This window comes from Gorilla gorilla, chromosome 10 (assembly GCF_029281585.2).
Source record: "Gorilla gorilla gorilla isolate KB3781 chromosome 10, NHGRI_mGorGor1-v2.1_pri, whole genome shotgun sequence".
Taxonomy (NCBI): Eukaryota; Metazoa; Chordata; class Mammalia; order Primates; family Hominidae; genus Gorilla; species Gorilla gorilla.
This window is the reverse complement of record NC_073234.2, coordinates 120,770,106-120,795,554: the sequence shown is the minus strand read 5'-3', so window position 1 is coordinate 120,795,554 and position 25,449 is coordinate 120,770,106. Positions and strand designations below refer to the sequence as shown.

Sequence of the window (25,449 nt, the reverse complement as noted above, 5' to 3'; positions counted from 1 at the left end):
TCTAGGTAGTTATGCACCCTTCTGTTTTATACTAGGGTCACAGACTTTTTCTGAACGAACTGGAGACATTGAATGTCTCTCTAATCATAAATAAGCTCTGTCTTCTTGTAGGTCGGGGTTCTGGAAGGTGGGCTGCCTCCAAAACGACCATGTCTCTGTGGCTGCTCTTTGGGGTGGGTGGGTTTTCGCCTACCTGGCCTTTTTTTAAATTAATGTATTTTTTGCATGCCTATTTAAAACCAAATATCTGCATGGAACACCTCAACTTACAATCATTTTAAATTACTATGATTTATCTTACCAATAACTATCACTTTCATTAAGTGAAACCTTATTCAAAGTTAATACATAAAATATGAATCTTTTTCTTCCTCAGTAATATATGGTAGTCAAAATCTTTCATCATTACATTTACTTAGTTTCTGGGTTGTATAAAATAGCTATCCCAAGTGACCTAAAGATTTTAACAGTGAAATAATGAAACCATGTCATGATCGAGGACAAATACAGATGACAAATATGAGATAGCAGCCAGCCATTCGAAACAGCAGCTCCCAAGTCATCCTTGCGACAACTTGCCCGAAAATTCAGAAAGTTCTCACTTCCCTTAGGCTTCTAGAACTAACAAAGTTATGTGGCAAAGAAATGATTTATTTTTTACTTATTCATCAAGAAAAATGTTCTAAATATACAGCTATTCTTATCAGAGCTGATCTAAAAAGCAAAAAAAAAAAAAAAAAGCCTGTAGTCTTTTCTTTTTCCCTATTTGCAGTGTCACTAAAGAGGCTAAACTTACTTTGACTCATAAACAGTAAAAATTGAATATGGAAACCCTGGAGATCATGGCTGTCCTGATCTGTTTCTAGTTACCATTCATGATAACCTTCTGGAATAGGTTTATTAATTGATTGTGTTTACTTCCATCTACACTACAATTCTCCAGATAAAATATAATTATTTAATTTTCTTTATAACATGTTTTCATGATGGTTCCTGCTCCTTGGGGTGGTTTCAATCCATTCTAGCAAACCCTTAATTACACAATGAATTATGTTTTACCATTGGCTGTTTTGGCCTATGTTTAATGTCATTCATTTCTTTCCAATTTCAAAACTTCTTTGGACCGTTTTCTTCTGATCTCTCTCCCTGGATGAGCCCATTGGCCAATATTGGTCCTTTTCTTTCTTCCAGAGTGTATGACTGGAGAACATGAGTAACATTCACTTCAAAGGAATGCTTTCAACTTCTCTTTATCCAGAAGCAAGAGATCAAGAGCCAGACTGCAAATTCCCTGTCCTCTCTAGCTCTCCTCCCCCAGTTATTCTCTTACTAAGGGGCACACAGTATTAGGAATTATTTCAGAATTGGTTGTAAAAGTATCATTTGCTATAAGGCAAGGGTGCACTCTTCATCTCCTTACCTTAAGAAATTTGGCTTTTCCTTGCTGGCACCACTTTTCTCAAAACCTCAAGAATATGCATCTTGTTCTCACCTACCCTAGCTTCTCCTAACAGGAGACGGAGCCAGCATGCTCCTCATCTCCCCACAGAGCTCTCACAGGTGGGGCCATTTCATTTTCACTCAGAACCTCTCCTCTCTGGAGCCTAAACCCTGCCATAACTGTCCCCAGAGCACCAAAGATTTTGACCCTGACCCAAAGTTTTTCTTTCTAAGCACCATTATCTTGGTCAATTTAAAACTCCATGAAAATGGCCCCGCGCAGTGGCACACACCTGTAATCCCAGCACTTTGGGAGGCCAAGGCGGGCGGATCACAAGGTCAGGAGTTCGAGACCAGCCTGGCCAATATGGCGAAATCCCAACTCTACTAAAAATACAAAAATCAGCTGGGCGTGGTGACATGCGCTTGTAATCCCAGCTACTTGGGAGGCTGAGGCAGGAGAATCACTTGAACCCAGGACGCAGAGGTTGCAGTGAGCTGAGATAGCGCCACTGCACTCCACCCTGGGCAACAGAGCAAAACTCTGAAAAAAAAAAAAAAAAAAAAAAAAGAAAAAAATTCATGAAAACCACCCATCCAACCTCTCACCTCATATTTTGCTGACTTCCTCTATCCCAACAACTTCTGTGCTGCTCTGCTAACATACTCCGATGGCTGCTCCATGGAGTTTAGTTCCTGGAACTATTTTACCACATTTTAGAGTAGAAAATCCCACTCCCTAGGGAGGAAAAAAAAAATCCTCCTTTCGATAGTCCCATCATTCCCAAGAAGGCTGCTTTCTTATTGCAACATCAGCTCCAGTTCATCCATCCCTCCCCGTCCTCCCTATCCATCAGCCCCTTGTGTTTCCCTTCCCTCTCTCCCTAGCACGTGTCTTGCAGTCAAGTATTTCTGCAGCACTTGCTGGTCACCACCTATTCCTCTCCATCCCTGGATGAATCCGTCCATCTGCTCTCTCTTTTCCTGCTCCTATTTCACAGGGTCCGACCTAAGGAAAATCTCATCGTGGCTACCAATGGGAATATATGATTTCTAACCACAGCAACGCCCTCAATATGCTGGGTCTTCTGCCATCAAGTATTCATGTCAGAGGCCCTGCCAAATTTTTTCAACAACATTTTAAACTAACTAATAATTCTAGCTGTCATTCACCGGGGGCAACAAGCATAATGCCAAGTATTTTCCTAGGATATTAAATATACTGTATTTGTAATCTGTCCCTCCAGCAGCTACTTCAGCTCTCTGTGCTCCCCACCTCCTCACTTGTAAAATGAAACATCATTATTCTGTCCATCAGATTATCATGGGTATGGAAGGAGATAACGTACAGAAAATGCTGGAAATCAGTGTATGGTGCACAGTCCTCAGTAAAGATTAGCTACTACTGTAAGAACGATGATGATGAAGATGATCACCCTGCACAGTTATTATATTATCCCAATTTCACAGATAATTATACTAAGGACACAATGTAACACAGCTAGCAAATGGTGAAGGGGATTTTAAACACAAGTCCCTCTGCTTCCAAAATGCAGGCTTTTTCAATGCTACTTCAACCCCATCCTCTTCACCCTCAGAAGACAGCGTTACCTTCTACTATATGGATGAGAAAAGAGCCCATCAGATATCCTAAGGTCTGTATCTATGAGGAGCAGAGAGGGCTCAGCTGACATGGGTGCATTAGACATGGTAAATTTATAAAGGATCCCAAGAAACTCAACATAAAAGATTTATCATTTCTTTTTTCCAAACACAAAAACAAAAACAAATTGCCAATGGGTTTTATGTCATTTCATTCCAAAATATTTTTCTCTGTATTTGCTACCTTCCATAATAATAAAATAGCTTTACCAAGGAAAGAATCTCAGTAAGATTCACTTTACATGTTTTAAGTGAAAGAAGTATTTGAATTACATTGTTTACATTGAGTAGCTATGGTTTTTTATTTTCAACAGCAAACATTATATTTGAGTCAACTTATTTAATACTGTTTCTTATTTCAAACATAGTCATAATATTCTTATAAATATTGCTTAAGCTTTAAATCAAGACTTCTTTAAGAACACGAAAATTGATCTACAAAAGAAAAATGCTTTCAATTAAATTCCAATTGTTTCTGTTTGCCCACTTATAATTTCTCCCCTTTTTTTTGGTAACGGCATCCCAATTTTTCCGTGGGGAATCACCCCTCTCCTGCTCTTTGGCCATATGGTAAGGTGGGGCTGATGATACTGATTGGCTCCAGTGGTGAGCACATGACTGCAGCCTGGCCAATGAGCACCCTACATTCTCTGGCCCACTGACTGATTCCGAGATAGGAACATGACCCCAACGGGCCAAGAGAGCCCAGCCCTAGGACTTTTGATCAAACTACAAGGAAAAAGAAGCTGCTTTTTCCCACAGGAATTAGGAAGCTGATAAGATATAAACTGGTCCTGTTTGTCACCACTTGAGGAAAGCTGCCTAAGAATGAAGACGAAAGCAGAGAAGAGAGTTTCTTCCTGTTGTTTGATCACCTGGATCCAGCTGTGACTACAGCCAAGTCCCTGGAGCTTTTCCACTCCACATGCCAATAAATTCCTTTGTGTTTGTTTGTTTAGGCCAGTTTAAACTGGGCTTCTGCCATTTCCTACCAAAAATATCCCAATGCAGCCTATTTGTGCCAAATAGCTGAGAATCTGCTACACTAAAATAAGAACATGGTTGATGTTGGCAGGTTTGTGAAAGTGGCCGAATGTCATTACCTTGAATTCACTGTTTTGTTTGTTTTGTTCAGTGTGTTACTGCACTGTGATTTAATTTCAAAGAGACAGAAAGAGAGGGAAAAATAGGCTTGTTTCCTGATACACATGTAGGCTTTTTCTTATGGTGATTAAGTTTCTAGACATTGTCAACCATGCTTTCAAGTGTTGAAGGTTAACCTAGCTAGGTTTTGAGTTCTCTAGCCTGTCATAGGATTTACATGCATCGTTATTCTCTCCACCACCAGAGAAAAACCCCCTCCCCAAATCACCATCAGCTTTTCTTACTCTCCTGGTTCCTGTCTTTTAGCCTACAGCAATATCCATGCCTCCTCCATGCCAAAAAATAGTTTTTAAAAAAAGACAAAAGGAAAAACAAACTTCAATACACAAAATCAACCATACTCACAACTGGGCAGAAACAACCAAAAAACACTTGAAGAAAAGTGTAAAATGTTCATAATGATTGTCTCTGGTGGTAGAATAATAACTGAATTTTTCTCTTAAAAAATACTTTCCTGTACTTTCCAAATTTCCTTGGTATTCTTTTTCTAATACAGTATATTCTGAAAATTTGCCTCCTCTTAAAGCCACCAACATCCCTCCATTCCTTACCGCCAAACAGCGTAAAAACCAAAGACCCACATCACTCTCTCCACTTCCTTGCACCTGGCTCACTTCCACTTTGACTTGGTTATCATTCACCCTGCTCAACTGAAACTACAGTCCCCAGGGTGACCAATGTGGCCATCATGACACACGCAATGACTTCTCTTCCTCCTTCAGCCCCCCATGACCTCTTTGGACTATCAGCCATCGCTTCCCTTGGCTCAAGTTTGACTGCAGCATTATCCTCAGAGTTTCCTTTCCTTTCCTTCCCCGTTCAGTCATCAAACAAATCTTATTAATTACATTTTCTAATGCATCTTGTTTGTATCACCTCTTCTCCTTTCCCTCTGCTATCTGACCCTCTTGTAGCCTCACTTCCATTATTCCTCTGTGCCTGCACCCTCCCTCATCCCATGTGTCACACTGCTTTGGGAGTTACTGCCCTAAAACTCAAACATAATCATTTAATTTCTCCACCTTAAAATCTCTATCAGCCCTTGAATGCATAAAAAAAAACAAGCACGATTATTGGCCTTGCACCCAAGGCCCTTCACAAGCCAGCCCTGCCCATCAACCTCATCTTTCACTTCTGCCCAGACTGTACCACAGGCACAGGCTCCAGGGGACACCACCTGGCTGGCTGGTCCCAGACCTACTGTCCTCTGGCACTCCCATGCCTTTTTTCATGCTTGTCCTCTGCCATGGGTTGCCATTTTTCTCCTTTTCTGCATGAACTCTTGTTCATCCTTCAATTCCAAGACCAGCATTAAATTCTGAACACTGGAATAATTAGCACTTACCACACTGTATTTTGGTCCCTAGTAGACAGTGACCTACTTCAGGACAGATACATCATTTTATTTGTTATTATATACTGACTTCTCACCTATAGAAAACAGCAAATAAATAAGAAAAACGAGTAGTAAAAATTGCAGACCTTTCCTAGAGAATTGATTTTTTAAATATATAGTATTTCTGGCTTCCAAAAAAACAACCATTTTCCCACAAAGACTTTCCTGTGGTCTGCATAATATTGTGTTTGCCCTATTCTAAGTTCTTTACTCTCAGTACTTATTCTACTATTTTGGCCAATCCTTCTGGTTTGGGATCAGTCTGTTTAATTTTTAAAAAAAATTTTAATGTGCATAATAAAAAAATTAAGTCATCTTAATTTCTTAGCTCGTCATTCATTCATGGCATCACCTAATATTACAGTCAAGATTTATAAATCTATAGCTTCCACTTAAAAAATTGAACGTGCTTGAATATATCTTTTGTGTAAGGAAAAGTAATATTATAATGTTCTTTAACTTTTTCCAGGTAAATCCACTGCATTTGTTTTTAAAAGGTCATTTATTTGATAAATTACTTTATTTTAAAGTTATAGGACATAGAATGAGGTATAGTCAAGGGAAATCTGAAGAATTCAGGATTCTAAATAGTGAAATAGTTAAGTAGTTAAATGGCATCTCGCATCCTGGAACGGTTAATTCTGTCGACAAAATCATCACTAAATTTTATTAGAAAAAGAAAGATGTCATGAAATCACTCTGTCCTTGAAGAGCAATGATGGAACTGATTCAACAACTATTTATTCAACACAAACTATGATCAAAGCATGACATGAATAACTCTAGAGCACAATAAAATGGGTAAGGTATTGCCCCACTCTCAATCCTCAAGGGAAAAAAGACAAGAACATGAAGAACTACGATATAAACCCAACACGATGCCCCACAAGAAAGGTCCAAAATGCTGTGAAGGTTCTGAGGAGAAAGACACACTATGCAGCTCAGAGAGCCAGGAAATACTTCTCACGAAGGATAACACACATGCCCTACAGAACAGATGTCATTTCTATAAACAGAAAGGGAAAGGGAAAGGGCCACTCCAGGCAGTGGGCGCAGCAAAACACAAGGACAGGAGCAAGAAGCATGAGGTCGCAGAAGCCCCTGAGAACAGTGGCCTGAAGCAGCTCTGCACAGCCCTCCCAGCCCTGGGCTCTGCTCACTCTCCACTGTAGCATCTCCTCCCACGCCATGCGAGCCAGTCGGTTTGAGGCTAAAACATAAATGCTCTTCCTATTCCTAATAAATCCTGGGTTCAGTCCAGAGGACGATGGGAATAATTGAAAGGTTTTGAGCAGAGGTCCTATGCAAGTGCAGGGCAGTGCTTGAGGAAAATTAATCTGGCAACACATATAGAAGTTGAAGGGAGAGACTGAAGGAGAAACCAAAATATTGCAATAATAGGAATACAGTCAGGGTGCAGAATTCACTGTTGCTAAATGTTTACGTAATAAACTCCAACACAGCAAACAGGAGCTAGAAGCCATCAATTACTGCTTCCTTTGTATCTAAAGTCCTAATTTTAAAATGCATATTTAAATATTTAATTCCCAGAAAGCTTTACAATCCCATTCTCATCTTCTCTAAATTCTTTGTAATAAGAAATAAGAAAGTCTGACTCTTTTTTTTCTTTTTTTTGAGACAGAGTCTGGCTCTGTCACCCAGGCTGGAGTGTAGTGGTGTGATCTCGGCTCACTGCAACCTCCACCTTCCCAGTTCAAGCAATCCTCCTGCCTCAGCCTCCCAAGTAGCTGGGATTACAGGGGCCCGCCACCATCCCTGGCTAATTTTTTGTATTTTTAGTAGAGACAGGGTTTCACCATGTTGGCCAGGTTGGTCTTGAACTCCTGACCTCAAGTGATCCACCCGCCTCAGCCTCCCAAAGTGCTGGGATTACAGGCATGCGCCACCATACCTGGCCCTATTTTTGATATTTGACCATTGACGGCTTTTGAGCCCCATCACTCCCCTTTTGCCCCACATCTGTGTAAGCCAATAAGAAAGTGGGGGCACTTCTTCCCTGTGCCAGCAGGAAGATCAAACCTCTGCCGATTCATAAGTAGCCTCACCCCAGCCCACTCTCCAACCAAAATAAAAACCAGACCCGTTTGGATGGCTGCCCTGCTCTCCCCAGAAAGCCTCATGTGAGCAATACATCTTTCCACACCCTCCTGAGATGTGGTGAATCAGTCTTGACATCCAACCCAGTTTTGGGTGGGAGAGTTGATCCCACCCTTCACTGGGTAACCAGAAATACTCTTAAAGAGTGAACTGCTGTAGTGTCCTTGCTATAGCTAGATTAGAGGCAGGAGGATGCAGAGAGAAGGGGCATGGAAATCCTGAATGCTCCTGAGCTCCAGATCTCTCCACAGGGAGATGCCCATTATTAAATGTCCTGTGCTCTAAAGATAGCTCAATGGTGACTATGTTGAATGGCCCTATATATTCATTCGAATATCTAGTTATCAACTTTAAAACAATTCAATGTACACTTGGTAACTGCTTGGCCCCAGCCTTTCCTCCCCAGCTAACTCTAAAACACTGCGTAGTCATAAGAGCTACATGCTTATTTCTCCTATAATCACTTGCTTTTAACTAAAAGAAAAAAAAAATCTCTATACCAGTTGGGATGGAAAACACAATTCAACATTTCCCCTTCTTAAGATCCTGAGTTAAAGTGCCCAGGCAACTGAAAAGCTAATGAAAAGCACAAAGAACACTCTCTGAATAGCACTTTAGTTACAATGATCATCTTGACATGTGCATTATACACAAAGTATTTCCATGTCTTTTCAGCCATACCCACAGAGATCTAAAGGTCATAATCATGAAAAACAGCAACTTCCTCAGAAAGACAGCTTATAAAATCATTAATATTCAATACTTACACATCTTTGGCTGCTCCTGCAGGGCCTAGAGAAAAAAGAAGATAAGTTTGTATTGGTGTGATAGTATTGCTATAAAAATGTTGTCTAATACCTAATTAAAATACAGTAATATTCCTGAAGAGAAAAGAAAATGAGTTTAAAAAAAATTTTCAAAAAGAGAAAGGAGGGCAAAAAAATCATAAAATTCAAATCTTTTTTTTTTTTTTTTTTTTGTTTCAGATACAGTCTCACTTCGTTGCCCAAGCTGGAGTGCAGTGATGCAATCTCGGCTCACTGCAACCTCTGCCTCCTGGGCTCAAGTGATCCTCACACCTCAGCCTCCTGAGTAGCTCGGAATACAGGTGCATACCACCATGCCTGGTTAATTTTTGTATTTTTTCTTAAGATGGGGTTTCACCATGTTGCCCAGGCTGCTCTCCAACTCCTGGGCTCAAGCAATCCTCCCACCTTGATTGCCCAAAGTGCTAGGATTACAGGCATGAGTCACTGCACCGGGCCTCAAATTCCAAACTTAAATTTCAAATTTAGTTTAAGTTTCAAATCTTAGCTTTGGAATCTATTCCACCCATCTTTAGCAGTTCCTGTAAATTACAAGGTGCCAGTTCTGAAAAAGATCTTACAGATCACATTAATCCAACCTCACATTTTACGAATTTTAAAACTGGTAGACTTCGAGAAACATTTTCTTTTTTAAGCCATACACCTTTTAAGTTGGTGTCTGCACGGCACGGTTAAGTCAAACTGTGCGCTAATGCAAGCAATGGACTAAATTAATTAGGAAGCCTCGAAGCCCCAAAAAGAGTCGCATGCATCTCTAACTCTGCTCCCATTGGCTTCCCATCTGTGATGGTTAATACTGAGCGTCTACTTGATTGAACTGAAGAATGCAAAGTATTGTTCCTGGCTGTGTCTGTGAGGGTGCTGACAAAGGAGATTAACATTTGAGTCAGTGGACTGGGAGAGGCAGACCCACACTTAATCTGGGTGGGCCCCATCTAATCAGCTATCAGCACAGCTAGAATAAAGCAGGCAGAAGACGGTGGAAAGAGCAGACTTGCTGAGTCTTCTGGCCTTCATCTGTCTCCCATGCTGGATGCTTCCTGCCCTCGAATATCGGACTCCATGTTCTTCAGCTTTCGGACTCTTGGACTTGGACCAGTAGTTTGCCAGGGGCTCATGGGCCTTCAGCTATAGACTGAAGACTGCACTGTTGACTTCCCTACTTTTGAGGTTCTGGGACTCGGACTGGCTTCCTTGCCCCTCAGCTTGCAGACGGCCTATTGTGGAACTTCACCTAATGATCATGTGAGTCAATCCTTAATAAATTCCCCTTCATACATTCATCTATCCTATTAGTTCTCTCCCTCTGGAGAACCCTAATACACCACCCCTGTGACAAAAACAGCTCATCTCTTCTGGTCTCCATCCCCATTACTTCTCGCAGATTCTCTGCCCACATTTCCTCCTCCCAATATCTTTATCTGGGAGGCACAGGACTTGGTTCCAACTCTTACAAGATATATGGTATTAAGCATCCTTTAACCTCTTAAAACCTCACCTCCCTTATGTCAAATGAGGGTAAAAGGTATCTTTCTCAAAGTTTATTGTGAAGATTTAAAAAGACAATGTGTAAAAAGACAATGTAAACACTTAACACAAAGCTGGCACATAAAAATAGCAAACTAAGTTATTATTAGACGTCACACTTAAGTTAATATTTCAATTTCAATATATATTAAATAGAAATTAAAATAACTTCTGCACAAGTCACAGATGTGTAAAAATAAAGGAAGATGTGCTACAAAGTAAGTAAATAAGTCTGTGGGTAAAGTTATTGCCAAATTGCAAGAACAATCAAACAATGATATTCATTTTGCATCTGTAATACTGCAAATTAAAAGCTGATCCTAAAGATAATTGAGGCTATGTCTCAAACGAATTCTTTTAAGGCTTTGACTAAACCTAAACTTTATAATAAACTTAGTTCCTTTCTTCAGGGAAGAACATTTCTGTGCCACCATTACTGTTAAAATGATACATATGTAAACTACTTTAGAATCAGAGATTATTAAACCAAAAGATCCTAAACTTAAAAAAAACTTAACATAGGAAAAACTGCCAACAGTAGAGTGTTTTTGATAGAAAAAAATAAACAAAAATTAGTGCCACCATAAACCCGTGAAAATGAACGTTTTATTTTAGAGTCAAGCATGAGAATCTAGAAGAAAATCTGTGTAAATCAAAAAGTATTGAGATAGGTCTCAATCAATTTAGAAGTTTATTTTGCCAAGGTTAAGGAATGCCTGTGACACAGCCTCAGAAGGTCTGGAGAACACGTGTCCAAGGTGCTTAGGCTACAACTTGGTTTCATACGTTACGGGGAGACATGAGACGCCAATCAATACCTGTACGATGTACACTGGTTTGGTTCGGGACAACTCAAAAGTGGTGGGGGTGTGGGGAGTTGTTTCCAGGTGATAGGTGGATTCCAAGATTTCCTGACTGGCAATTGGTTGAAAGAGTTTATTTAAAGATCTGGAATCAATTGATTCCTGGAATTGTCTTGAGTTAAGATAAGGGATTTTGGAGACCAAGGTTTTATTTTGCAGATGAAGCTTCTTTAAATGTTTCTTATCAGACTTAAAAAAGTGCTAGGCCAGGCACAGTGGCTCACGCCTGTAATTCCAGCACTTTGGGTGGCCGAGGTGGGTGGATCACCTGAGGTCAGGAGTTCGAGACCAGCCTGGCTAACATGGTGAAACCCTATCTCTACTAAAAAAATACAAAAATTAGCCAGGTGTGGTGGTGGGCGCCTATAATCCCAGCTACTTGGGAGGCTGAGGCAGAAGAATTGCTTGAACCCAGGAGGCAAAGGTTGCATTGAGTTGAGATTGCACCACTGCACTCCAGCCTGGACAACAGAGCAAGACTCTGTCTCAAAAAAAAAAAAAAAAAAAAAAAAAAAGGGGCCAGACACTAATTCAAGATCAGGAAAAAGACCTGGAAAAGGAAGAGAATTTATCTACAGAATACAGATTTTCCCCCTCAAACGACAGCTTTGCTTGGCATTTCAAAATTTATGTCAAAGAAATATATTTTGGGGTAACATACTTTGACTTCTTTTTTTTTATATATTTGTTTTTGGAGTCTTATGCTGTCACCCAAGGCTGGAGTGTAGTGGTGCCATCTTGGCTCACTGCAACCTCTGCCTCCTGGGTTCAAGCTATTTTCTTGCCTCAGCCTCCTGAGTAGCTGGGATTACAGGTGTGCACCACCACGCCTGGCTTATTTTTGTATTTTTTAATAGAGACAGGGTTTCACCATGTTGCCAAGGCTGGTCTCAAACTTCTGAGCAGAGGCAATCCAATCACCTCAGCTTCCCAAAGTGTTAGGATTACAGACATGAGCCACCACACCCGGCCTGACTTCTTTTAGAGCCTGCTGTCATGTTGGTATCTTACTGCTACAAAGAGTCTGCTTTGTCAGTCTTAAGGTCTGTTTTAATGTTAAATGCTGGTCAGTTGTGCCTGAATTTCAAAGGGAAGAGGGTATAATGAGGCATATCCAATCCCCACTTCCCATGATGGCCTGACCTAGTTTTGCAGGTTAACTTAGGAATGACCTTGGCCAAGAGAAGGGGTCCATTTAACTGGTTGGGGGGGTGCTTAGAATTTTCAGCTTACGTCTAAAAAGAAAATAATATCTTTTTAGCTTTTATTTTTTTATTTTTGTGGAAAAGGATAAAGAGTATGTTTGGGTTTTGCTGGAGTCAGGGGAAGGGAGAACCAGAGATGAGCCTTTGATTCTGCAAGTCTTACAGAGGGAAGAAAACAATGATTATAATGTGGACCATGAGTCCTCAACTTTTTTTTTTTTTTTTTTTTTTTTGACACAGTCTCACTCTGTTGCCTAGGCTGGAGTGCGGCAGCACAATCTTGGCTCACCACAACCTCTGCTTCCTGGGTTCAAGCGATTCTCCTGCCTCAGCCTCCTGAGTAGCTGGAATTACAGGCACCTGCCACAACACCCAGCTAATTATTTTTGTATTTTTAGTAGAGACAGGGTTTCTCCATGTTGGCCATGCTGGTCTTGAACTCCTGACCTCAAGTGATCCACCTGCCTTTGCCTCCCCAAGTACTGGGATTACAAACGTGAGCCACCACACCCGGCCGAGTCCTCAACATTTAAAGATGAGGGGTGACTTAGTACAATCCACAGGAAGAAGAGAGTGGCCAAGGCTGCCCTGCTACATCTCAGGGATGTCAGAACGGTGATGGGGTAAGAACAGTGTGGAATCAGAAGGCAGATGACTGGAGTCGGATCCCTATGCCAGTATTTGTCTGACAGTCACTAAATCACTTTGTTTCAGCATCTAGTAAATGAGGACATACTGGGCCAACAAATGCAGCTAGGAAGGCAAAGCATAGTAACGTGTGTGAAACGAGAAATGAGTTTACAAATGGCCACATGTTGTGCATTCAGTGCTTATTTTAATCAGCATCAGGAACTCTCCATCCACTTCACCTTGATTGCACCAAGCTATGGGCACCATCAAGGGCCTCCTCCCTGCTGGGCTCACCATTTAACATCCCAGCAGGCCCAAGGGAGATGCATGGTGCCACCACTTAAAACAAAGTCAACAGACCATTCCCTCTGTTCTAAAATGGCCCTCATTTGAAAGGGCATCGTCAACTGAATAACTGCAATGGTAGGGGTGGGGCAAAGAAGTCAGAAACACTCCATGAAGTGTGTGTGTGTCTGTGTGTGTGTATGATTGTAAAATGTGCTCCATTTTTTAATAGGAAAATGTGCATCTTAGAAGCAAGGTAACACGGTGGTTACTGAGAAGTTTGTAACCAGGGTAATGAGAATATGACTCCCTAACACACAACTTCCCAAAAGAAAAAAAAAAGGTTGCAAATGTTGGAAACCCTAAACAAAACTATCAGAGTACCTAGGTACATAAAATGCAAAGCATAAGTTTATTTGTCCTGTAAAAGTATAAAATCATAAAATGATCAGAAATAAAATTACCCTCCCTGCAACCTTTTAATTACACTTCGCTTATATATTTATTGTAATTAACCAAATGGCAATCCCTAATCTAAGTAATTATGCAAAAAAGTGCTTTGATCAAAATTAGATAGTGGCAAGATCCCATTTGCTTTAAACTGTATCTGTGGTTCATGTGCTTTATCATTTATTAAGCAAATATGTATAATGCTACATCTATTTTTTTCCAGGCCACAAGGATACATCATTCATACTAATACCACTTCATGTCCTGCCAAATTGGCTCCTTACTGTTTAAACATAACCTTGGTGGGTTAATACAATGGGCCTAGGGCCTCAGGAGAAGTAGAAATGAAAAAAAGGTAACAATGTTTCTTGTGGGGAAAAAAACACACCAAAAAATATAGACAGACTATTATAATTTGGAGGGGAGGGAGTCAAAAGATTTAATGACTATTTCCCAAAACTGTAGAAATGATCATCATAATTTTAAATATCTTCCTAAAAATGGAGAGGGGAAAGGTTTGTTCTCAGGAAAGTATTATATGCAGTTTCAGTAACAAAAATTGTAAATAGAATGTAAAGAAGGACATTTTCATCACTGTTGGTTGTTTACAGTATCACTTCATCTCACCTTGGCTCTGTTTAGCTTTTACTTTCCATATTTCAGAAGATTTTAACATTTTATTCATGAGTCTCAATGACAGAAGTCTCAGTTAATTAAAAACGCATAGCAAATCCCATCTACTCAAACATTCAAAAAACTTAATCTGATATTGCAGTTTCATCCTAAGATATTTGGTCTTTGCCCCTGGTTCCTGGCACAGAGCTCCTAAAAACCCTGGAATTTCCTGAGTGATAAGTGACAGGAGCCTCTCTGTGAGGCTTCTAATGAGATGACTCTTGGCCAAGCCCCTATATGGCTTCATGATGGGGGCTGTTTGCTAGAAAGACCAAGCCTTGATTAGAAGCTTGGAACATTGAGCTCCACCCTGCCACCTGCAGAGAGAGGAGAGAGGCTGGAGATTGAGTTAATCACCAGTGGCAAAGGATTTAATCAGCCATGCTTGTGTCTTGGTCCTTTTTGTGTTGCTGTTATAGAATACCACAGACTGGATAATTTATAAAGAAAATAAAATATATTTCTTACAGTCTAGAGGCTGGGAAGTCCAAGATTGAGGGGCTCACATCTGGTGAGGGCCTTTATGCTCCTTCATCCCATGTGGGAAGGCAGAAGTGCAAGACAGCAAGAGAGCAAGAAGGGGCCAAACTTGCTTTTACAGCAACCCACTCTCTCAATAACCAGCCCACTCTCTCAATAACCAGCCCATTCCATTCATCCCCCAGTTTATTTATGATTAAACACATTAATCCATTCATGGGAGCAGAGCCCTCAAGCCCTAATCACTTCTTATTAGGTCCCACCTCCCAACACTACTGCATTGGGTATTAAATTTCCAACACATGTTGGGGAACGCATTCAAACCACAGCACCTACGAAAACCTCAAAATAACTGGATTTATTAGTCTGTTCTCATGCTGCTAATAAAGACATACCCTAGACTGGGTAATTTATAAAGGAAACATGCTTAATTGACTCACAGTTCCACATGGCTGCGGAGGCCTCACAGTCATGGTGGAACACAAAGGAGGAGCAAAGTCACATCTTACATGGCAGCAGGTAAGAGAGCTTGTGCAGGGGAACTCCCATTTATAAAACCATCAGATCTCATGACTTATTCACTACCACGACAACAGTATGGGGGAACCACCCCCATGATTCAGTTACCTCCATCTGGCCCAGCCCTTGACATGTGGGGATTATTACAATTCAAGGTGAGATTTGGGTGGAGACACAGCCAAACCATATTACTGGATTCAGTGAGCTTACAGGTTGGTGAACTTATCTACCCATCAGGACTGTGGTATAGCCCAACTCCACTGGGGTCAGAGGCTTCTGCACTTGGGACACTTCCAGACTTCCCCAAGTACCTCTTCCACTGGCTGTTCATTCAGACCCTTTATGATCAAACAGTAAACATGAGGAAAGTGTCCTCCTGAGTCCTGTGAGCTATTCCAGCAAATCATTGAGCCTGAAGAGATTTGTGAAGACCCCCACATCTATAGCCAAGCTGACAGAAGTGTGGCAACCTGGAAGTGCAATATTTGCAACTAGAGTCTGAAGGGAGAGCAGTCTTGTGGGACCGACCCATTAAACCTGTGGAGGCTGACACTAACTCCAGGTAGTGTTAGAATTGAATTGAATTGCAGGACACTTGGTGTCGAAGAATTAGGTGTCAGGAAACGGGGGAAAAAAAAACCCTCAGACATTCTTTATGTTTCATATAAAAATTGTATGTGTCCTAGTAGTGGTTAAGGTTCTGAACAGTCTTGAAGGGCTTTATGAATCACACCAAGATTGCATCGTGCTGTGTTTATTTAAGCAAAGAATTATTTATACTCCAGGTATACAGTTTAATACATTTTCTTATATTCTGATTTTGTCTCATTTCTGAACTACTGCAGAAAAATACTGTCTTCGTTTCACATGGCTGCTGTAACAAATTACCACAAACTGGGTGGTTTAAACAACAGAAATCTATGCACTCATAGATCTGGAGGCCAGAAGTACAAAATCAAGGTCTCAGCAGATCCAAACTCCTTCCAGAGGCCTTAGGGAAGCACCCATTCCATGCCTCTCCTGGCTTCCGGTGCAGCAAGCATTCCTTGGTATTCCTTGGCTGGTGGCCCCATCATCTCTGCTCCACCTCCATTTTCACATCACCTTCCCTTCTATGTCTGTCTTCTCATCTTGTGTCTCTCATAAACACCCTTCTCATTGGATTTAGAGCCTACTCAGATAATCTAGTATAATCTCCTCATCTCAAAACCCTTAACTTTATTACATTTGCAAAGATCCTTTATCCAAATAAGGTTGCATTCACTCACTGCAGAGAAGAGAACATGGACATATCTTTTCGGGGGCTACCATTCAACCCACTAGACCTTCTTATCTTTGTCCTTCCCTGTCTCCAAAAAATACTCTCTTTTAAAATACAGAGCAAAATGAATATCTGGAGGGAAACTAAATGTAATATATGTATCATGCACGACACAAACGGAACTTTATTCCTCGTGAATGATAACACAAGCCAGCTACAAGATACTGCACTGAGTAAATTTTTTTTTTTTTTTTTTTTTTTTTTTTGGCGGGGACACGGAGTCTCACTCTGTTGCTCAGGCTGGATTGCAGTGGCACGATCTCAGCTCACTGCAACCTCCGCCTCCCAGGTCCAAGCGATTCTCCTGCCTCAGCGTCCCAAGTAGCTAGGACCACAGGCGCATGCCACCACGCCCGGCTAATTTTTTGTATTTTTAGTAGAGACGGGGTTTCACTGTGTTAACAAGGATGGTCTCGATCTCCTGACCTTGTGATCCACCCGCCTCTGCCTCCCAAAGTGCTGGGATTACAGGCGTGAGCCACCACGCCCCACCTGCATTGAGTAATTTTAAGTAGATGGACACAATATCTTGGTTCCTACAGACAGATGGTCCTTTGAGAGCTAATCAGCCTGTCATATTCATTAAAAACCATGAATCATACTGTCCAGCGTGTCTTCAGTATTATACAGATTCAAACATTTATTGATGTGAGCATTTCCTCCCACATGCCAAACTCTATTATGAAGAACATACTTTTATCTTTTAAAAGAAAGAAGGGCCAGGCATGGTGGCTCACGCCTGTAATCCCAGCACTTTGGGAGGCTGAGGTGGGTGGATCACGAGGTCAGGAGATCGAGACCACCCTGGCTAACACAGTGAAACCCCGTCTCTACTAAAAATACAAAAAATTAGCTGAGCGTGGTGGCGGGCGCCTATAGTCCCAGCTACTCGGGAAGCTGAGGCAGGAAAAAGGCATGAACCCGGCAGGCGGAGCTTGCAGTGAGCGAAGATCACGCCACTGCACCTAGCCTGAGTGACAGAGCAAGACTCCGCCTCAAAAAAAAAAAAAAAAAAAAAGAAAGAAAGAAAGAAAAGGTCATATACATTTTAGTTCATTAATACCTTTTATGACCACTATACTATATAGACTCTAGACTTTATAAAATATACTAGAAATATTCACAGGTAAATGAATTGCTAAGTTACATATTAAGTTACATTCTTCAAACCAAGTGGTGATAATTCACACACACACACACCTGAAATAAAATTATGTATGTGAAGAATTTGTAAAAAAAAAAAATAATACTGAAGATTTAAAAAGCACTCTTCTTTCAGCATAAATTATCAGAAACATAAATGCCTATGGTTCTTATGGGAAATAATAAAAACATGCAGGAATGTTTTACTCCTTATTTGTTTTAGAAAAGAAACAGTCCCTCCGAGAACCACATAAATATAACTGCAGAAAAATAAATAAAATTCTCTTTAATTTTGACAGCTTGCTATGCTCTTCTGACCCACAATAGTTATAAAACTATGTCATAGTCTTGGTTTGGCCAAAAGAAATGGAACAACAGCTCATTACTTCATCCAAAGCAATGCTTATTTTTCAGAGTGCAATAAAAAAATACAGATTCATAAGTGATTTCTTCAAATAATGGAGGAAAAAAATTCAGGTCAATGTGTCCTAGAAATATAAAATTATATATTGACATAAAATTATGTCAATGAAAATGGAAGCTCTTTTAGAAAATCTCGTTTTTATAGGTCGTCCTTGTCGAGTAGTGCTAGAGTTTGGTTTGTTTGTCCCCTCCGAATCTCATGGGGGTGGGGTCTAATGGGAGGTGTTTGGGCCATAGGGGCAGATCCTTCATGAATGGCTGGTGGTAACAAGTGGGCTCTAACTGTATTAGTTTCCATGAGAGCTGGTTGGTCGTTAGCAAGAGCCTGGCACCTCCCTCCCTTCTCTCTACTGCTTCCACTCTTGCCATGTGATCTCTGCACACTATGGCTCCCTTTTACCTTCTACCATGAAGGATAGCAGCCTGAAGCCCTCAGCAGAAGCAGATGCTGGTGCCATGCTTCTTGTACAGGCTGCAGAACCATGAGCCAAATACACCTCTATTCTTTATCAATTACCCCGTCTCAGGTATTCTTTTACAGCAACACAAAAATGAACTAAGACAAGCAGCTATACTTCAGGCAAGTAAAAACCAAAAAATGGCCAGGCGCAGTGGCTCACACCTGTAATCCCAGCACTCTGGGAGGCCAAGGCGGGTGGATCACCTGAGGTCAGGAATTTGTGACCAGCTTGGCCAACACAGTGAAACCCCATCTCCACTAAAAATACAAAATTAGCTGGGTGCGGTGGTGCATGCCTGTAATCCCAGCTACTCGGGAGGCCGAGGAAGGAAAATCTCTTGAACCTGGGAGGTGGAGGTTGCACTGAGCCGAGATCACGCCACTGCACTCCATCCTGGGTGACAGAGCAAGACTCCATCTCAAAATAAATAAATAAATAAATAAAAGATAAATGCAGCCATATAAGAAGTACAGGCATAAGTTAGTGCACTGACATTTAGCTGATATAATAAAATTTAAGCCATGTCTGTATGGAGCTATAAGTGGCTCATGGTAAAACTGCCTTTGCTGAATTATAAATAATGAGAGAAATTTAATATAACTGACTCTACTTTGCTTTGCTTTTAATTTCATAGGTTTTTTTTTTTATTCTAACATGGAAGCCAAGATAACTATGAGAGGAATTTAGTTTATAGTTACACTTTGAAGCAAGGAAAACTGACCCCCCCCCCCGTACCCCCATCCTTGTTCAAAGATCAAAGCTGCATTCATACGGCAAGGTTAAAATTCTGGTAGGGGCTTAAACTTTACTAAAAAATAGGCATAAACAATGACCCGCTATTGTTTAGCATGCTTTCCTACAAGTTGCTTACTGCACTAGAGTCACGTAACTAGGGGTTACAAGATTTCCAACTTCCCCAAATACTCCTATAGATAACATCAGTATTGTGAAACCTAAAGACCTGGCCTTTGACATAGTTTTCAGATTTCACATTTTGGTAGATCAAGAGATGCCACCTGGTTCTGAGAACCAACCCTTTCCTGGGAACTGACTTTACTGCCCAAAGATGTTTTAGATGCCCCTATGACCTCATCCCCAGCCAATCAATTGTTCCAATTCCCCAGTAACCCCCTGCCTACCAGAGTCCCCTTAAGAAACCCTAGCCTCCGAATTCTCAGAGAGACAGGTTTGAGAAATTTCTCTCTGTTCTCCTCACTTGGCCAGCCCTGCAATGATTAAACTCTTTATCTGCCACAAAAACTGCTGTTCTCATTGGTTTTTGTTTGTTTGTTTGTTTTTAAGACGGGATCTTGCTCTGTCACCCAGGCTGCTCACTGCAGCCTCACTTGCAACCCTCCTGGGTTCAAGCAATTCTCCCACTTCAGCCTCCCGAGCAGCTGGGATTACAGGCGTGCGCCACCACGCCTGGTTAATTTTTGTATTTTTAGTAGAGATGGGGTTTCGCCATGTCAGCCAGGCTGGTCTCAAACTCCTGACCTCAGGTGATCCACCTGCCTCAGCCTCCCAAAGTGCTGGGATTACTGGTGTGAGCCACCGTGCCCAGCCCTCGCTGGTTTTGTTTGGGGCAGTGGGCAAAAAGAACCTACCAGGCTGTGACAATGGCAGAAATCAATCACTCGCTTTGGACGCCATCAATTCTGGGGAGACACAGCAAGCGAATGATGCACAGAGCTTCTTGGTTCTGTCTCACCAATGATTACTACCTGAGCAGAGGGGTCTCCACATCTCTCTTTATTCATCATCACTTCAAACATGGTACAGTCGAGTATGTTGATCACCTGCCCCTTACTACCTTACTTTTAGAGTAGCAACCTCCTTCCAGTTATCCAGGCTCTAACAGTTTAATTTTTACTTCTCCCTCTTCCTTCATCCCACATCTGCAGCCTCTCTTTAGCTCAACTGTCTTCCACGTTATCTGTGACCTCAACGCTTCTACCCCTCAGGGCCCACAGCCATGATCCAGGCCCTCAGCACTTCTCTGAGCGCAGACAGCAGCTGTGAATGATGCCACTTCTATATGTACACGCCTTCAGTGGCTCACGCCTTCCTTCTACACCAGCTGTGTCTTTCCCTATACTGATAACAAATAGTATATTGGGTACTTACAATATACGAGTCACTGTTCTAAACACTTTACACACATTAACTCACTGAATCTACAATAGGCTCTCTTATTACACCCCCATTTTATGGTCAAAGAACCTAAGGAACAGACAGCCTCAGCAAATTGCCCAAGGTCATACAAATGATGAATGGCAAATGTAGGATTCGTACTTGGCCTTTTTAGCTGCAGAGCCCACTCTCAACTCTGTGGCCTCAGTGCCTTTCTGTCCTCCTTGTCCCGTATCCTAACCATTCTTTCTTCCCAATACCCTGCAACCAATGTGAACGACTACATCCAATCAGGCTAGACTTCTTACTACCCTGAAATGCGCCAAGCCCATTTCTGTCTCTAGGACTTCCTACAGCACTAAAAATGACCTGCCTTCCATTTTCTGCTATCCAAATCTTACCTATTCTTCAAAGCCAAATAAAGTTCCACTTCCTTCACGCTATTCTTCAAACCCAAATCAAGTTCCACTTCCTCCATGCAGGCTTCCCTGACTTCCTGAGGTTCTATTTTCTTCCCTCAATTGCTACATGAGTACAGTGTGCCCACACCAACTTAGGACTTCATTTTGTATCTTTTTTGTTTCCCAAATATACGCATTCATTCAACAAATATATTTCAAGAACCAAAAAATCCATTTAAAATGTGGAAACTGGTCTAGAGGCTGAGGATATGGCTGTAAACAAAATGTATAGGCTTTCATGAGGCCTCCATTTGTGGGAGGGGAAAGGAGACAAGAAATAAACATAGTATCAGCTCTCCAGCAAAAAAGTGTTTCACACAGAGACAAAACAAGAGTGAGTTCCATTAAAAATGTGGAAACTAGTCTAGAGGCTGAGGATACAGCTGTAAACAAAATGTATAGGCTTTCATGAGGCCTCCATTTGGGGGAGGGGAAAGGAGACAAGAAATAAACATAGTATCAGCTCTCCAGCAAAAAAGTGTTTCACACAGAGAGAAAACAAGAATGAGTTCAGCATGTTTAAAGAATAGAAAGAAGGATGGTACATACTTGTGGGGGAAAGGGGAGTAGTGCAAGATAAAAATGATGATATCAACAAAATTTTGTATTATTTTTATATTATTTCCCCCACAAATCTTGCACTATTGCTAAACAGAGCTTTATCATTTCAATACTACCAAACCATTTACAGATGTAATTAAGCCTGGACCAGTATAGCTACCTCAAAAGAATGCAATTATCTAGCTAATTGAGGACAAGGACATAACTAATCTAAAATATTGGACCCAAAAGGATTGTATTAACTCCCTGGGATACACTGATAAAATAGGGTAAATAATTATCAAGCTCCTCCCCCTCAGACTATTATTACATAAACAGCAGAAAACTATTATGGAAACATTCTGACAGTAAGTTGCCTGCAAAGTTAACATCAGTTACCAATTACATATCTCTGGCAGAAAAAATTCAACTAACCAATTTAACCAAATATCATGAGCTGAATATTTCTGAGATAACTCCTGCTGCAAATAATTTCTACAGCCTTAGCCTGCATTAAAATAGACTACTGTAGATATGGGGAACTATCCAAACTTTTAAGGGATTTTCTGGTTTACATAAAAAGGAATTTCTGATTTACATTACAAAGACTTGCTTCATAGTCTATATGAATGTGACTATATAACAGGGAATGACCTACCTGCTGACATCATTAACTCAGAATGCAAGGTTGGTCATTTCTCTGCCTAGTCCGGAGACATGCTCGGGGGAAAAACAAGTGAGTAAAGAATCTGACTGCAGAGAAAGAGTGAGAGTGAGCGAGAGTGCAAAAGCTCCCTGCCTTATAACAAATGTGACACTTTAAAATGAACTATTCAATCCCCATGTTTCTCCATAATTTGGGGTCTAGACTCTAGACCATGCAAAAAAAATTGCTGTATCCTTTATATAGTTGCAGGTTGGGAAAAATCAAATTCCTACCTTGAGAGAGTGATCATATCAAAATGTGAAAGTGGAGAGCTTTTGTGTACTCAAAATGCCTCTCACATTTCCATCTAGACCCCCAGCTCAACTCCTCCAGGAGGACTTCTCTGATTTAACTGTGTCATTCAATATCTCCTGCAAACTTGAAGGTCCAGATTATATTCTATTATCCACTGCGTTGCAGTGATTCTCAATTGCTTAATCGTCCTACCTAGACTATCAATTTCTCAAGAGCAACAAAGTTTGACTTCATTCTACAAACATCCATTGCTGGCTGCCCCCAGCGTTGCCCTAGAAGTTCCCAGCAGAGGAGGTCCCACATAGGGGTGGACGACGTGTAAGCTTACAGTTATTAATAGAAACATACTCCAGGGGCAAGTCTACCCAGAATTATCAAGGGGCTGATCCATCTCACTACTCCTTATGGCCACTTGACCCTTTTACTCCATACCAGTTTCTCCATGCATCAGGCATACGGAATCCACTTAACTCAAGTACACTACTGCATATCAAGCTGTCATGTTAACCAAGTCCACCAGACAAAAGCCAAGAGAGGCAGCCGTCCTGCTATCTCAGGGAAAGGAGAAACAATTATCCAGTTTACCTGAGTAACTCAAAAAGTAAAACAGGGCTCAGAATGGAGATTTCAGATTTAGGGGTATTGTAATAATATGTTAATGCATGAAAAAATATTTGCCATGTTCTTATAGAAAAATATTCAAGGAAAACCACTTTGCCTTCAAAATGGTGTTAATAATATTATTATATAGTAATAATTACAGTTTACAGAGTGCTTTCATGTTATTTTTGAGTTTCACATGAGCCTTATGAAACAAGATACACCCAATTATTCCCATTATATAAACAAAGAAACCAAAATTCAAAAAAGTAAAATGAAACACCCACAATAATGCAAACAGCACAGCACCAAACCTAAGCTTAAGCTCACTGTCCAGACTCTTAAGTTCAGCACGCTTTCCACAATCTCTTTGTACAATTTTTTTTCTGAAAAGTTTGTATGGCTACTGAATTCTATGACTCCTGGGACATATCGGAAGTAGTGCACTGTAAGTAACTAGAAGAGAAAGACAGTATCTCTTTAACGCGTTTCGTATTGCTTGGGTTCAGTCCTCCTAGTGCGCAGCTTGGTCAACAGTGCAACTGACGCTGATGCCCAAGCTCACAGCTGAGATTTTCAGTACCTTTGCATTGTGGTTTATTTTTCTTTACATCTCTTATCCTGATGTATTTCCTCTCTGAACCTAAATTCCTAACACCAACTGACAGAACATTTCAAAATAACAATGACCAAATCCCAAAGTCAGCCAGGTGGACTCACAGGCAGGCAAATGTTTGGGAATGGCTTCTCCAAGACAAGGGCATATCCATCAAAGAGGTAATGCAATAACTCCCTGCTCATCATGTTGTCTCCTGCATGTTTTGAGTCTGCACTCAATATCCTTCTCTCCTCTGAACGAAAAGTAATTTTTGGCAAAGAGCAAGCTGGAGGAGAGAATAGCATGCTCTCACATGCACTGTCCACAAACAAAAGTGAGGCTGCTCCTCAAACTACTCTTTCAGTAGCTTTTTTTTTTTTATATGACTTCCCTTTAGGTGATAAGAGAGATGCTCCCAGGGAAAAAGTCAATCAAATATTCATAAAGAGAATCATATTTCCCCAAGAAATCATATTTTCCCCCAAAATTTGATTTTTACATTAACATTTTAGAGCTAGCTCATCATACCTTACCATCTTTCTATTTTCTTTTCTTTTTTTTTTTTTTAGATGGAGCGGAGTTCCACTATTGTTGCCCAGGTTGGAGTGCAATGGTGCGATCTCAGCTCACTGCAACCTCCGCCTCCCAGGTTCAAGCAATTCTCGTGCCTCAGCCTCCCAAATAGCTGGGATTACAAGCAGGCACCACCACGCCCGGCTAATTTTGCATGTTTAGTAGAGACTGGGTTTCACCATATTGGTCAGGCTGGTCTCGAGTTCCTGAGCTCAGGTGATCCACCCACCCCAGCCTCCCAAAGTGCTGGGATTACACAGGCATGAGTCACTGCGCCTGGTCCATCATTCTGATTTTCATTTGGCAATGGTACCTCCTCTCCATCCCTAAAACTGACAAGCAGTTCATTAATAAATCAAAATGTACATGCATGAAACTAGCCTCATTTTAAGGGAAATCTGCTACAAATCCTTCCTACAATTTTTTTTAATGTGGATAATTTTTCTTCACCTTTTTTAAATAGGCTACACATGCAGTGGATTGCATACGGCCACAGTACCTAGTACACTGAGACACAATTTGAGTGCGGGGTGTGGCCTTGACATTGTTTCATACATGCAGAGCTTTCTGGCCACAGGCAGGTTTGAAGCCCGTCTGCCCTCATTAGCATAAGGCGCTAAACTAACCTTCCCCACTGTTAAATGAATCTAAAAAATTCGCTCTCCTGTGGCTCTCTGCATTATCACCAGGACAGGATTTAATTCAAGATAGTAACGGTTAACTGTAAGTCATAAACTTTTCAACAAATCGCCACCTGGGTTCATTCATATCTCTAGGACTAGAATTGCACATATGTTAGCCCTTTCTCTTGAAGCAGAATATTCCCGATGTGTGGCAACAACGGCAGCCAAGGAGGAAACACAAACCTGGCCAAGTACTGAGCAGATTGCCACATCCGATTCCATTATGTGAACGTCAAAATAAACTGCAAAATAAATAAATTAGTCTTGAGTCTTAAACTCCATTTTTTACCGGCGTCTGGGTTAAGGGATGT

The 25,449-nt window shown here is 41.1% G+C and overlaps 1 protein-coding gene across 1 annotated transcript in view; it reads right to left on the bottom strand.

Annotated features, from left to right (window-relative positions):
- The window catches only part of C10H12orf75 (chromosome 10 C12orf75 homolog), a 40,771-nt gene that overhangs the window by 14,023 nt on the left and 1,299 nt on the right, over positions 1–25,449 (bottom strand). Inside the window, exon 2 of the mRNA XM_031000617.2 lies at positions 8,548–8,572. Coding sequence (XP_030856477.1) covers positions 8,548–8,572 — 25 coding nt within the window. The remainder of the gene's footprint in view (positions 1–8,547; positions 8,573–25,449) is intronic.